The sequence below is a fragment of the Coffea eugenioides genome, chromosome 1, assembly GCF_003713205.1.
Source record: "Coffea eugenioides isolate CCC68of chromosome 1, Ceug_1.0, whole genome shotgun sequence".
Classification (NCBI taxonomy): domain Eukaryota; kingdom Viridiplantae; phylum Streptophyta; class Magnoliopsida; order Gentianales; family Rubiaceae; genus Coffea; species Coffea eugenioides.
Window position 1 is genome coordinate 47,394,178 of NC_040035.1, and position 15,259 is coordinate 47,409,436.

The window sequence follows — 15,259 nt, forward strand, 5'->3', positions numbered from 1 at the left end:
TCTAATCTAATGATGCAAATGTCACTTAATTGCAAGGTACTTTTGAGTTAATTAATAAGATTCATTTAGGTAAGTTGAGAGGGTCAGGTTTCGATGCGGTTGAATGCAACTCGACAAACTAACCGTTGCAGTTTTACTGCTACTTTACACCAATTTTATTTTATACCTCGGAGAAGATGCATTGCCACTTCATCTTTGTGTTCGTCGTCGGCACAAGAATGCTAGTGGTAACTTTTTTATTTCTAATATAAGAAGAAAAGAATTCCCCGTTTTCTGGGTTAGGTTTAGATGACATCATTGCGATGATATTCTATTCATCATCATCGCCCAGAATCTGCTGCAAACAAGGCAATTGGAGCTCGTAGCCCATATGATATCTAATCTAATTAATTCGTCATGTTCACTTAAATAACCTATCCATTAGATATATATATTCATCCCGTAAGCTTGCCTAGGTTTGCTTGTTCTTCTTGTCTCTTCTTTTATTTCAGTGAGCTACAGAAATCAATGCAGCCTTCCGCTATGCGCATTGCAAAAATAAATTTTTTTTTGTAGTAGTAGCTAGCTACTTGTAACTTAACACTGAAAAACTGAAAAAATAAACCAATCAGTGAGTGGTTATTGGTTTTGCTTGCATCCTGTACCTACATGGTTAAACCAAGGTATCCTTCCTTACGCCAGATTTTTTTTTTGGTTCAGTCCTCGCACGGTTCAATTTTCAGAGTAAAACCGCAGGATAATGAAGGCTCGTGGGCGACTGGCCCATGAAAATACCTCAGCATTGGCTTGGGCTTTACATTACAGTGGATTGGTTTTTGAACCTAAATCATGACCCAATTATGTTCATCTTTCCAAATTCATCTACTATTTTTTTTTTTTTCAAAACTTTGCCAGACTAATCTCCCTGCGCCTATGCACCCCGCCCCCCAATGATACACAAAACGGGTAGAGAGATGACTCAAACACACGACCATCCGAGCCAATCCCAAGGGACTCCAAATTCATCTACTAGTATAAGTGACTTTTGATGTGCAACACACTTTGAATGGATTTACATAGGCAACTCATTTAAACCCGCGTAATTAGTGGGTAATGGACTGACTTGCATTATCTATTTATATCTATTTAAAAATAATTACACATTTAAACTCTTTTTTTTTTGTGATTGTTAAGTAGATAATTTTGAATTTCTTAACAATCCAATAACGATAAAATGTCATTAATTCTCGTCAATGAAAAAAAAGACAGAAGAACAAGTAGAGTTTCAAGCAGATCATAAATGGATAATTAAGTATACCCATACTCATTTATAATCTGTTATCTCTAATGAAGACGAAATTAATAAATTCATTGACACTTAAATCATTGATTTACTAATAGAGGAGGATTTACCGACTAAATGTACCTGCAGCTGGTGTAATGCAAACTAAGCCGGTGTTAATGCCTTGTTTGGCCTCAAGAACGGCAAAAACTTAGGTAGATCCAATCTTCTACATTTAGTGATTGAAATTTTGTCACATTTTCAATATTTGATTCGGTGAATCACTACATGTATATAGATTAAATCTATTCAAATGTTTGCCCAAGAACAAAAAGGTTTCTGGAAGACCAGTATTGTCCAGTAGCAGCCCACTTAGAAAGCTGGTTGACGAACTGACTTGTGTGTTACGGATGGCCATCCAAGCATCAGTGCTGGCAGTGCAGAAGGTCCAGCGCCATTGAAACCAGTCCAGCCCAACCATAGCAGGCCCGCCCCAGCAAGCCTGGACAAATGTGGTCGAATGTCTCTGTCTCACTCTTACAGGCCTTGGCCCGACCTATGTTATTTAAAAGCATAATGCTACGACATTGAGTTATTCTTGCTTATAAATGCAATTGCATGCTTGTAAATTTTGAGCACAAAACCAGTTAAGTGGTACCAAAAGAAAATAAAACCATTGCCAAAAGAAAAACGAAGGAAAAAAAAAAAGAAAGAGACACAGAACTAAAGAAATAAACTGTGCCAGTCGGACATGATGCCAAAAACCAACAGCCGTTGACTTGTTAGCCACCATCAACGACTTAAAAATTTAAGTAAAATGGAAGGTCGAGTGTTCAAACCTTACTTCTCATTATTTTATTATTTTGTGACTTTCTTAAATTCATACGGATGTATAATGCACCCCGTTTGATCCGACGATTGTTCAATCTCATCGGTTCTCCCATTAACTTAGCTAGACATCGCGTTTGATTCGACGGTAGTTCAATCTCATTGATTCTCCTATTAGTTTAGCTGGCCTCTCCTATAATAAACTAAAGTAGGAATAGAAATAGATTAGAGTAGAAATAGATTAGAGTAGAAATAGATTATGACAATTGACCGAAAAGAAAAAAAAAGACTCAAAAAAATAGTAAAAAGGAGATCAAATCCACGGTAGAAGAAGGTTGGAAGCCGGCCACGTTCTGAGACAACCTTTGGCGTTTGAACTACTGATTGTAACCACTGAATCATAATTTGACACGTGGCAACTGTCCTGTTTTTTATTCCCCGCCGTTCCGTTATCACCACAAGATTCTTAATCTAGCGGGCCCAACCCAGGCTCTCCAAAAATTATCTTCTACCAGAAAATGAAATATTCAATTCCCAAAAATGAAAAAAAAAAGAAAACGAAAATAAATTATCACCAGAAGGAATATTAAATAAGCGGAGAAATTTAAAAAAAAAAATGGAAAAGACTGAAAACAAAGTGCAGTAGTACATGGGATGGGACAATCTTTTCCATTTCAGTTTAGTCCAACAGAGCCAGCGGTGGCTGTGTAAGTACTGAAGTTGCCTCGCGACCGGAAAGCTTGATTATGCACTTGGGTTTTCTATGAAAAAGCTTAAATTTTGGTGAATAAAAGTTGATAATCGCAGCTTTTTCGTTCGTGGGTTTTGGTTATTGGTCGGAGGGGATGGCTTCTTCAATGGTCAGTGGAGTTGAAAAGCTCATAAGGGTTGCGCCAGCTGGCTTGGGTTTCAGTGGGTCAGATTTACACGGGAAGCATTTTCCCAAGCTGGGCTTAGTATCTTGTGCTGGAAATGGGGTAAATATCAGGGCCAGAAGCAAAATCCCTGTTTTGAGATGCAGCCTTGCGGAATCTAGGCCGCCTTCACAACCCAGATTCATTCAGCACAAGAAAGAGGCATATTGGTTTTACAGGTTTCTGTCTATTGTTTATGACCATGTGATAAACCCTGGGCACTGGACTGAAGACATGCGAGACGAGGCACTTGAGCCAGCTGAGCTCACCAGCAGGAATATGATAGTGGTAGACGTTGGTGGAGGAACAGGGTTTACTACTTTAGGAATAGTCAAGCATGTGGATGCTAAGAATGTTACCATTCTTGATCAGTCCCCTCATCAGCTTGCCAAGGCTAAGCAGAAGGAGCCCCTGAAAGATTGCAAAATTATTGAGGGCGATGCAGAGGACCTTCCCTTTAGAACTGATTATGCTGACAGATATATCTCTGCTGGCAGGTGCATTCCTCAATCTTTTGCCTATTGGTTATTCTGCTTTCTTTAAAATTAAATTGAGTGAATATAATTCGTGTTTATGTTGCTTCTTGAACTTGTTTTCTGATGACTTCGTAATACAAGATCCCAAGCATCATGACATGGAAGCTTGAAACTTTGAAACACAGAGTTAGCATCTCTTCCTGTTTGGAGATGATACTAAAAGAACAAACACTGATTTCTAGCTGTTAGTGAGATGCAAATTCCCCAATGCCTAGTGTGCTTCATCATGTTGAAATTAGTGACTATGTTTCTTAATTAAAGTCTGAACTGGTTCATTTCCTAGTTTATTTAAAACTTAGCTTCTTTCCCATGCCAAACTAAAGGTGGAAGCTATAAGTTCTGTAGAGACAATCTTCTTTATCTTTAACAAGTTCCATGACTGTTTCTCTCTCTCTCTCTCCCCCCTCCCCCCTAGTATCGAGTACTGGCCAGACCCACAGCGTGGTATCAGGGAAGCATATAGAGTCTTGAAACTTGGAGGCAAGGCTTGCATAATTGGTCCAGTACATCCAACATTCTGGTTGTCTCGATTTTTTGCAGATATGTGGATGCTTTTCCCAAAGGAGGAAGAGTACATCGAATGGTTTCAAAAGGCTGGATTTAAGGATGTTAAACTGAAGAGGATTGGCCCAAAATGGTATCGTGGTGTTAGACGACATGGTCTCATCATGGGATGTTCTGTAACAGGTGTAAAACCTGCATCTGGTGACTCACCTCTGCAGGTAAAACTCTCAGTTTTTCTTCCATGTTCGCATTAACCTATGATATACCCTGTCGAATTTACACCATTATTAAGTATTTGGCCTTTCATACTTCAACTAGTCTTCGCCATTTCAATATTGTTCCTCCAACAAGTGCCAAGTCCTCAGCTCATTGGACTTGGGTTTACTTCTTCAGCCACCAAATAAACCTTAAGAAATTGGGGCATCTTCTTTACCATTGCAGGCTAAGACATCAAATTTTACTTGTCCACTTGCATAAATGAATATCCTACTTGAGGTAGATTGAAAAGGTGATCTTGGTAAAACAAAGATTATCAGGAAATACATTAGGATCCAGCAGCAATATCATTGCTTTCATATTATTAGAACTTTAAGGCTCTAACCTCTCTCGAGACCTCCTTTTCTTGTATGCTGGTGGTTCGTATGGTTCATGGATTCATGTTTGGCCCTCTTAATTGGAATTAGAAACTGCAATGTATGTGACTAGTCAGCCTAAATCCAAAAGGCAATCATGCATACATTTGTGTTCTGTAAGATTGTCTCCAGAAAAGTGTCAAACTTTGATACTGCTAATGCTTAATATTAGTTAATCATGCCTAAGTCTGTGAGGGTATTGTGCATATACGTACGCTGGGTTTTCATATTGCTGTTGTTGTAACTTGTAAGATCAGCTAATCACAAACTCAAATCTCCAAGCCAAGGAGTTCAAATGGATAATCTTTATCTCCTAGTCCAATATTACAGAATTTCTTCAATTGTTGGTTTCAGTTTCTGTTTTGCCTTAGCTTTACTTGTTTCCATGATCTTGTCCCTTCTCAACACAAAGTTTATCCATTGCTTTATGTTGAGAATGCACTTTTTCCTCTTGCGAAAGTCTTGTCGCAATTTCAGTTTTAACTAATTGCATTTGCATGGTTGTAAAAATTTTTGCAGATTGGTCCAAAAACCGAGGATGTATCAAAACCTGCAAATCCCCTGGTCTTTCTCCTACGCTTCGTGCTTGGTGCTATGGCAGCTACCTACTTTGTCTTGGTTCCTATTTACATGTGGCTGAAAGATCAAATTGTTCCCAAAGGTCAACCAATATAAGGAAGGGGACCTTTTTACCTGGTTTTCTTGCTAGGGATATGCTTCTCGTAATAGCTACTAGGAGTTTGCGGACATCTTTAATTCGTAGTAATGATGATGATGTAATCCCTCAAGGCTTCTCCAATATACAAGCCATGCTTGTTCACATGCGAGGGATATAAGAGCTACTAGGGGTTTGCGGACATATTCGTAGTGATGATGACGATATAATACCTCAAGGCTTGCTTCTCCAATATACAAGCCATGCCTGTTCACACAAGAAAGATAGGCAGCTTCTGAATCCCAGTTGCAGTGAACGCTTTTCCTCGTATCCATGAGTTAGAGCAACTATCTTCATTTTTATGACACGGAATCCAGTAATCCTTCTGTAGTTCTTGGAGTATTTGTCGAATATCTAGTTGATTTTGCATATGATTTTTCAGGTTTCTCTCCTTGAGTTTTTTACATCGGACCATGCTCTAAATTTGCCGGCCACACATGCTTCATGCTGCCAACTGACCTAAACCCATTTATTCCATAGATTACCGACAGCCTCACAGAACCTCTTGTATGTGAATACAACACCATTGCCTCCGCACGTCACAAAGTTTCAATCTTTGCAGAGTATGCCAGGACACTAAATTTCTAACAATAACGGACCTTTGACATGCAGTCTATGTGAAGCCACCTTGAATTTATACAGCATCATTCTGAAGTTCACTAGGCTGCATATAACATGTACTGGAACTATTCCCCGGAAAACAAAAACTTAGAAACAGGACAAAGGACTTCAAATCGGATAGCTGTTCTCAAGTCTTAATAATTCATGTTAAAAACAGGAAGCTAAATCACCAGAATAGGAATAAGGAAATGTTAAACATCTCAAATAAACTATTGGCCAGTGTTACGTATGAAAATGCAAGAACTATCTTGGAACCCATAGTTCTTTTCTCATTACCACTCTAATAATCTTCTGCGACAGCAAATTTATCAATCTTCATCATCATGGTGGAACCTACAACTATGTTGACACTCCAATAGGACTAACATCCTCATATGAGACCAATCCCCTCTGCTCCCCAGGGGAGCTTGATTGAGATCTGGTAGTTTGTTGTGCTATTTTTTGTTGAGTAGCATTAGGAGATCCAGAATGAGAACCATGGCCCTTAGAGCTTGAAGTTGACACCCCCCTACTCGGATGAAAGTCATCCACTGGTGGTCCTAGGCGTGATTTAAGTCTATCACTTACTGCACCCCGTGCGTTGACGGGGCTAGGACTGCGCACAGGACTCCTGCTGCGACGCCTTTCACGGCCACGGTGAGCATCAGGGCTACGAGAGTCACTTCTACTTCGACGACTCCTCCGTTCATATCTAACAAAAAGAGATGAGAACTAACTTGAGACCTATGTATGTCTAACAGAAAGTAAGACAGCTTAACAATAGAAGAACCACCATGTCAAAAGATAAAACTACAATCGAGTTAGATATGATCCTCATGGAGCACAACTAAACAAAAACCACAACTTGGATATAACATAAAAGATGGAGGGGGAATACAAAAGGGGGTGCCGGGAAGGGAAAGAGAGGGGGTCGGTCCGGAACCCTAACGGACTCCTCCATTCATATCTACCAAAAAGAGATGAGAACTAACTTGAGACCTATGTATGTCTAACAGAAAGTAAGACAGCTTGACAATAGAAGAACCACTGTGTCAAAAGACAAAACTACAGTCAAGTTAGATATGATCTTCATGGAGCACAACTAAACAAAAAACACAACTTGGATATAACATAAAAGATATAGGTGGAATACGAGAGTGGGCCAGCACAGAACCTTGGTGGACTCCTGCCTCTTGGCGAACTTCTGTACCGCCGTGGTGGTGAGCGTTCAGAATAGCCTCTGTAGCTTGGATACCTGATAAAAATGAAATCAACCAGTTAAGAACAGTTGACACCTTTACCAATTAGACTATGAAACTACATGGCTTGGAGTTACCTATCCTGGTTCCTCGCAATATTTCTCCCACCATAGCGATAAGACCTCTGAGGTGATCTTTCAGGAGATGGGGTACGATAGCGTCTCACAAAGGAATAGCGATCAGTGAAGCCACGGCCTTTCCTAATGCGTCCAGTAGCTCCATTTGGTGAATGGCTTCTGGAGTCTTCATGCTGATTTAATGCAGCAGGTGGAGGTTTGCCATGCAGTGGACTTCTGTCCCTTAGTTGACTGGATGTCCTAAGAGTTCTACTCTCGTTATTGACCCCCTGACTCATGCCTCTTTTAGGACTCGTACTAGAACTCCTCTGACTGCTCAATTTTTGCCTTGATCTAGCACCATGTTTAGGACTGATGCACATTGCACATAGAAAAGGTTTAGATCAATCCCTAATTACAAGTCATCTCATATATCATGACAATTAACAAATAAGACAAATTTACAACCTTGATTTTCTTGAATCATCTGAATCACAATCCAGCTTAGTAGCTTTGTCAGCCTTTGCTCCTGTACTGTCACCATTATTCGAAAGTTCATTATTCTTCTGAGAAGGTTCTCTCTCTTCGTCAGATAAGTTGCCCTCTGCCATCTTCTGTTTATTATCCTTCTGCTGCCCTATTACAGGGGCTGGAACTTTCTTCTCTTTATTTGCTGAAAGTAGAAATTAGGAAAGTCAAATGGTAAGATGTCTTACACGCTAACACAGATGGCTGGAGAGGTAAATTAGAATGTATAGATCATTTTCTCAGTTCCAGTATCAACTTATTATGCTAATGAGTCACTTTGACCGGCAAACTCACGGCGCTTTGCAATTTCAGCATCAGAGCTTCTCCTGCTGCTGCTACTGTTGTCACTCTCTGAGCCACTAGAACTTCCTGAACTCCTGGAAAAAATCACAAAGTTTTAGAAAAGAGGACCAAAAAGGAACTTTAGAAGCATAAAATAGGATCAAAAGATACATTTAATGCAGAGAAAACCAATACCATTTCCTCTTTGATCTTTTATCCTTTTTAACTCTTCTCCTGACACTTCGTCCAGTCCCTTTTTTCTCTCCATGTCTACGCTTCTTTCTCTCTCTCAACCTTCTCCTCTTTCTGTGCCGCCTTCCATCACTGGAAGAACTTGAAGATAAAGAATCTGATTCAGAATCAGATTCAGAATCTGTATAAGAATCAGTATCTGAAGAGTATGATTCAGAATCTGTATCAGAGCTATATGAATCAGATGAAGAGTATTTCCTTTTTTTCCTCTTCCTCCAGTCTTCTGATTTACGATTTCCTTTAACACGCCCATCAGAACTGTCGTCGGGAGATACAGGTTTGGCTGATTTTTTCTTTCTTCCTGGTTAAGGAAGACAACAAGCAATCAGAACAATAACAGCTAAGGGAGTGTAATGTGGTAAAGCATACAATGACCAGGATGATTTGTCTCCAGATTTTAGTATTACCTGTCTGAGTTCCAAAGGCATCATGCGTGCTGCTCTGAGATGACTCACCAGAATCTACAATCTTTACAACACCAGACGGCTTTCCATCTGCTGTCCCCACTCGTTCAACTCTCCTAATAACTTCCATTCCCTCTACAACCTTACCAAACACAACATGCTTCCTGCAATGTTCAAGCAAAAAATAATAATAATAAAAACGTACAAATGACCAATTTATAGTCACAGGAAATTTTAGAGTTGGTTTATGTTGCCAGTAATGGAAATAACAAATCAGATAAGCCTCTCAGTCAACTTTGAGTATTAAATTTGCCATGCCAACATAAATCACAAAACAAATACCCATCAAGATGAGGTTGGCGCTTGAAGGTTATGAAGAACTGAGAACCATTTGCGTTTGGACCACTATTTGCCATTGAGAGAAGACCAGCCTCACTATGATCCAGTTTGAAATTTTCATCTGAGGAAAGAAACAAATTCATAAATTCCTCAAAAGGTAACCATCATCAATTAGGAAATGCTATAACATGCATAAAATTCTACCAGGAAATTTCCCTCCATAGATGCTTTCTCCTCCAGTGCCTGCAAACCATTAAAACGTCGTGCCTTACAAGTCTGGGCATGAAGATGGAAGTTAACCGAGCATCTGGATCAATTGAAAGATGAGTTCCAGGAGATAAAAGTCCATACCATTTCCTTTTGAAAAATCACCACCCTGCAGGTACAGGAAGAAAGATGCACAAAACACAAATTTTAAAATCTTAGCAACATATGCGGTCATACTTATTCCACATAAACACAAGAAGGGAAAAAATATGCAAAAGCTAAAACTTATTCGTGACAATGGATAAGATGGTGGCCGCCTCTGTGTATTTCCGGTTCATGAATATAAACAACTGACGTCTAACTTATAATAAGCCATTGAACATCAACATCATATTGTAGCTTAGAAGGCCACAACTAGGATATAGAACTACAAAAATATTAATGACAGAGAAATTATGAGTGCATGCAGAAGAAAATTTGCAATGAAAAAATTGTACAAAAATGTATTTATTTCCAGCAAAAAGATTAATAGGCACAAAAGGCATATTCATATTTCCATCAGAAAGTCATTATGGCAGAATGAAACATCACATTAAATTTTGAAACTCAAACTTTTCAAGAGTTTCAAATTCATCAGAATCTGCGAGCCTATTGAAAATAATTGGTGAATCTGCTGTAATCCATGCCATTAATTTTCAGGTTAAAGTATGAGAAGACAGAGTCAACACAGAAAATGCAACACAAGTCAAGACAGAAACATAAGCACCTTCTCAATTGCTTATAGGGGGATGTAATGCTATATTTATAAGAAAAAAAAACAATTTTGTCCAACGGTTAGGGGTACAGGCACTATCATATTCAAAGATACATCTATGAAGCAGAAAATGAGCCTTGATGGGTGTACTAGAATAAGAAAACTCCATGAAGTCAAGATGAAAGAGTGTCATCCTTTCACGCAAAACATTTAAATACTAAGCAGTCAGCAACACCATGTCATTCTGAATGCATTGAACATTAAAATATGCATTTCAGATAACAGCTGATAGATTATGCCACATTAAAACATTAGTGAAAATGTGATGCATATCTTCTTTTAGCAAATGTACCTGTGCCATAAATCCTTTGATTATGCGATGAAAACTAGATCCCTTGTAGTGTAGAGGCTTTCCAGTTGAAGATCCAATCCCCTTTTCACCTACAGAATCACACAGTAAAATTCCCAGGCAAAGAGTGACTCCTCACAACTGACCACTATGCCTTTAGCACCAACCATTAGTTTAGAAAATTAAAAAATGACTTATCACACTGAAATAAAGCTGAAAGAACATGGTACATTGACTCTACAGTTATAAGATTTGATTTAGTGAAAAAAGTCTAACAACTTAAGCAGCCAATTTTTCTAATTTAAAGAGACAATGCCATGTGAGTTCAGCTAATCACACATTCAACATGATTTGTAGAAGTATACCAGTACAAAGTGCCCGAAAATTCTCAGCCGTCTTAGGAACAACATCGGCAAACAACTACACATTTAAAAACACAACATCATCAGTATCCAAGTGAAGAATTCCCTGAATAATGCAATGTCTCAACAGGTTGTAAACTGCAGAAATCAAATAAAGAAAATTACAAAAGTATATCAAGTATGAAATCTCAAAGATCAGATTGAACCTCAATAGTAATTCGCTCTGCAGGACTCCCATCAATTGACACATCAAAGAATACAAGTGGATTCTTCTTCTTAGACATCCCTATCTCGTATTCCTCTGCAATGCTGAAATATCACCAGCTAAAATACAATTCCACAGTAACACATAATAAGTGGTACACTGTTTCTATAAATGTCTCGGCTTATTGCAAAATTGACAGTCAGTGATTAAAACTATTGAGAGAAATTAGACTTCAATCCCACCACTCCCAAATCAAAAGGAAATAAATAAATCAAGAGCCACAATCAGAGTCAGTTGCTGCAGAATAACATCAAATGATTCAAAACAAAGATTAGATACTCTCATTGACAAGGAATATGAACTTCCAATTCGTAATTGGGATGGACAAAATGGACAAAAATTTCTATACCTCATATATATTAAATTTGCCATGAGACTCATCCTCGGATCAGGTTAAACACAAGCCGCTTATTCTAAGGAAACCAAAAAACTTAGTACTATAAGACTTTGCAAAATGATGCAAAATGTCAATATATTGTTTAATACTTTAATGGGAAATTCTGGCTTAGTCCTCTTGAAAAAGTCCATGAAGCAGCCAATTGTTGTCAGTATCTATATAATGTAACCAATATTGCAACCCAAAAGGCATATAGAACTGGTTGGTACATAAATGGGTTAATAACAGAATAACCCCTAAAATAAAATTCTCATTTTGCCCTTAATTCTTTCAATTGGATCAGTGTGGCCATCGACTTGTCGATTTTTCCCAGTTTCACACAATCAGCCTACTACAACCGCCAATCAATATGGATTTTTAATGTGAGGTGTTATATGCCCTCAGTGAAATTAATGATGTGGTGCAAAAAATGTATTTTCAAATGTATAAAAACGAAAGAACAGATATGTCCCGAATTAAATTCATTAGTATGCGAGCACATATGCACTCACGTACATACTTTTCTACCCACATCCAAACATGAATGCTTTTATAAAGTATTTAATTGTGAGATTTAGCAAAATGTGCACCTCATATGACAAAGACAAACGTAGTTTGTGTCTATTTGGTTGACGTTATCAGGTTGGAAAATTTTGAAAAGTTCAGGGAGCAGATTTATCCAATTTGACAATGAGAAGCGCAAGGTGAAAAAATGACTTTATGGTAGGGATACTTTGTGACTAACTATACTAAAAAAAAGAATAAAAATACTATATAATAACAAGAGAAAGAAACAGCGCCAAGATTGAAACTTTACACAGCTAAAAACCAGTAAAACCCAGCTTTGTACGGCCCAAAACCCTAATTTTTACCAATGCTCTTTCTAGCTGATTGATTGTACCACGCCGTTACCATTCCAAAGAACAGCTCTTGCCTAAAACGATGACTACAACACCGCTAAGTTAAGGTGTGAGGAGATCTGCAAAACCCTAAACCGTAATTCTTCTCAAACGCTACATCCGACCAAAATAAAATCCTTTTCTCAGCTTTATACCTGTCAGTTTCGAATTGAACTTATCTACTGGTTAAAAATAATTCAAAACAATTACGAGATTACCGGAAAATTATAATCCGAAAAAGTCAGAGGATTTTAACGGAAGGTACACTGTAAAGCAAAATTACACGGGAAAAAACCTGGACTCGGTATAAATCCGGTTGAGTTAATCCAGAGTGATGAAAGAAGTCGGCGGCGGGCAATCGCAGACGGTGTAGTACTTAATCAGAAGGGAGTCCAGTAAGATAAAAACTAGGGATTTCTTTTTCCTTTTTTTTTTTTATTCCCAAGCGGGGGATCGCGTGTGTGACAGACCAATTTATTACAATAATCAAGTGCGACTTTTCAAACCAAAAAAAAAAAAAAATCTGATGCGATATGCACCTATTATGGGACTCCACGTAAGGGATAATTTCAAAACTTCCCCTAAAATTTCTAACAATTTCACTATCATCCTCTGACGTTTGGGAAATTACACTAACCTCCCTTAAGATTTATGATTTGGTAAAATCAGTTCATCTCTAAAAAGGCATGATCAAAAAGTTACTTCCAAGAGATAAATAAATGTTTTATTCCACAAATGCCCTTTATAAATTCCAGTCAACGTGTATTAGCAAAAACAATTATCAGTCAAAATGTATTACAATTATGATTGTCTCAAAAAATTTCGTGATTTTCAACTAAAAGTATAATTATTAAATATTAAACTAAGAACAATAGAAATTATTTATTTGATTAAGGGTATGTCTTTTGTGATTTTAAATAGAAAAGAAAATTCAATTTTACCTTTCTTCTATCTCTTTCCTCGACCACTTCCATAAAATTATTTTAATACAAAAACTGGCTCTTTAGTTTCTAAACCAAGGGAGAAAATCCTTAAAAACAAACTTATTTTTCTATTTTTTTCCTCAGCGCTTCCTTTGTTCTACCCAACCTTTGTTGTAGAGAAGAATAGATGGAGCGCAGAGTATGCCCATTAATAAGGTTGTCCTCAACTGTAATGGTAATTTCCGTGATCCTTTTAGCTCGTGAGGCTACCGCAAGATCTGATCTTCCCTTGGTCGAAAGGAAGTTAAGATCATGTTGGCAGCTTCAACTGCTAATGGCCCACAATTTCATAAGTATGAGTACAACATTCGTAGGATAATAAAGAGAGAGAGAGAGAGAGAGGAGGAACCATTTTGCTTCCATTCTTGAACTTGATGGATATTCATAAGGTCGAAAAATACTAAGGGAATAAAGGGATATTTATACATGGGAGAGAGAAGGGTATGAAGGAATGAGATCCCTTTTGAGTTTTTTTCTTTTTTCTCTAAATTAGAAAAAGTATTCCTATAAATATATATGTATGTATTTATGTATCATATGTGTATCTCACAGATCTTTTATTATTAGGATTGAAAAGCCTATGAAATACAAATAATTCTATGAACAATGAAGATGGCGGTGGTCCATGTAGACAAGCAAAAGTCGCCAACAGCCTTTTGGAGATGGAAGATCAAGGGTTCAACTTTTGCCTCCCACCATATACTTGACACTTAATTGTAATTGTCACTTTCAAGTGGCTTCTTCCGAGGGCGTTTCTCGTTGGCTCCTTTCCTTCTAGATTAGATTAGAGTGCGTTATACAAATGTTATCGTTATGACGAAAAAAAAAATTGTAGACAAGCAAGAGTTTCTAAACCCGCACCTCTTATTAACTTTGGCTTTGGGTGTACCCTCATCTTTTTCGTGTTATATATCTTCACTTCAGCCCAGCTTCTTTCAACTCTCAAATGTACCCTCTTATCCAGGATGTATATGTACATCGCGTGGCGTCCATGACTCCATGGGGACCTTTTTTGCAATTTTGCATGGCACCGGCCTTCTATGAACTAATTAATTAACATGGCTGCCGGAGAAAGGGAAGGCATCTTGCCTAACAACCTCATATGAGCTAGTATCTCTTATTGATTACACTAAAGATTACTGGTACATATACATCGTATTATACCCCTTAGATTGGACTTTGTTTTGTTATATGAAATTTGTCAAGCGTGAAAGAGTACAAGTAACTAACTCCTGTAGATGAGTCGCCTACCACAAAACTTTAAATTAATTTTTTTGTTGGGCTACAGGTTGGAAGATCGAATCCTCGGACTTGTAGTTAATTCAGAAGGTATTCCTTAGAGGTGATTTTGAACTTCGTAAATTTTCCTCGACATCTTTAAATCCAACCCTTTTCCTTAGGTTAGTCTCCTCTAAGTTTCCTTGGAACCCTTCATCGCTTCCCCTCTTTATTGGCGTAGGAGCTGTGTTTTAAATCGAGAATCGGCCAAGTATCCGATCCGAATCATGCTTAAAAATCGGGTAAGTAATCAAAACCCAGGTTTGATCGAAAATCGGATTTTCCGGTTCAAACAGTTTTTTTCTAAAAAAAATTCAAACTTTTTTAATATTATATTTTGACCCCTAGATTGTTAAAAATTATTAATATACCTCAAATATTTCATACTTTATCAATATTTTCTTAAATTTTGGTATTATTTTTCAATTAAATCCATAATTTTAATTATAAACTTGTTAATGCTCATTAAATAATATAAATTGTTACTTGATTGTTCTAATTTCTTTATATTTTCTTGTTAAATATATTTAAAATATCAAATATATATGAATATACCTTTATTAATATTAACATTTTATTAGGTATTTTACAAATAATATTTTAATTTTTAAATAATTTTTATTTATGACGTCATCCGATTCAACTCCTATCGAACCCGATTGAATCCATTGATCCC

General features: G+C 37.5%; 2 protein-coding genes across 5 annotated transcripts; one reads left to right on the forward strand and one right to left on the reverse strand.

Moving 5' to 3' along the window:
• Nucleotides 1-2,696: 2,696 nt before the first annotated feature.
• On the forward strand, nt 2,697-5,784 carry LOC113769665 (2-methyl-6-phytyl-1,4-hydroquinone methyltransferase, chloroplastic-like). Its single transcript, XM_027314118.1, has 3 exons — nt 2,697-3,500; nt 3,955-4,261; nt 5,195-5,784. Exons 1-3 carry the CDS (start codon nt 2,935-2,937, stop codon nt 5,348-5,350), a joined length of 1,029 nt encoding a protein of 342 aa, XP_027169919.1. The 5' UTR covers nt 2,697-2,934; the 3' UTR covers nt 5,351-5,784.
• A 256-nt stretch (nt 5,785-6,040) lies between these two features.
• On the reverse strand, nt 6,041-12,748 carry LOC113761578 (peptidyl-prolyl cis-trans isomerase CYP63). Of its 4 annotated transcripts, none has more exons than XM_027304650.1 (14): nt 12,618-12,748; nt 10,989-11,083; nt 10,786-10,840; nt 10,424-10,512; nt 9,462-9,486; nt 9,315-9,353; nt 9,114-9,231; nt 8,775-8,935; nt 8,311-8,668; nt 8,128-8,210; nt 7,774-7,978; nt 7,327-7,677; nt 7,165-7,245; nt 6,041-6,702 (listed from the first exon to the last, which is right to left on the reverse strand). In XM_027304650.1, the coding sequence occupies exons 2-14, from the start codon at nt 11,064-11,066 to the stop codon at nt 6,351-6,353; spliced, it is 1,995 nt and encodes a 664-aa protein (XP_027160451.1). In that variant the 5' UTR covers nt 11,067-11,083; nt 12,618-12,748; the 3' UTR covers nt 6,041-6,350. The 4 variants fall into 4 exon arrangements, with proteins under 4 accessions (XP_027160451.1, XP_027160443.1, XP_027160460.1 ...); XM_027304642.1 differs by having other exon boundaries at nt 10,989-11,091; XM_027304659.1 differs by having other exon boundaries at nt 10,989-11,106.
• Between the last annotated feature and the right edge of the window lie 2,511 nt (nt 12,749-15,259).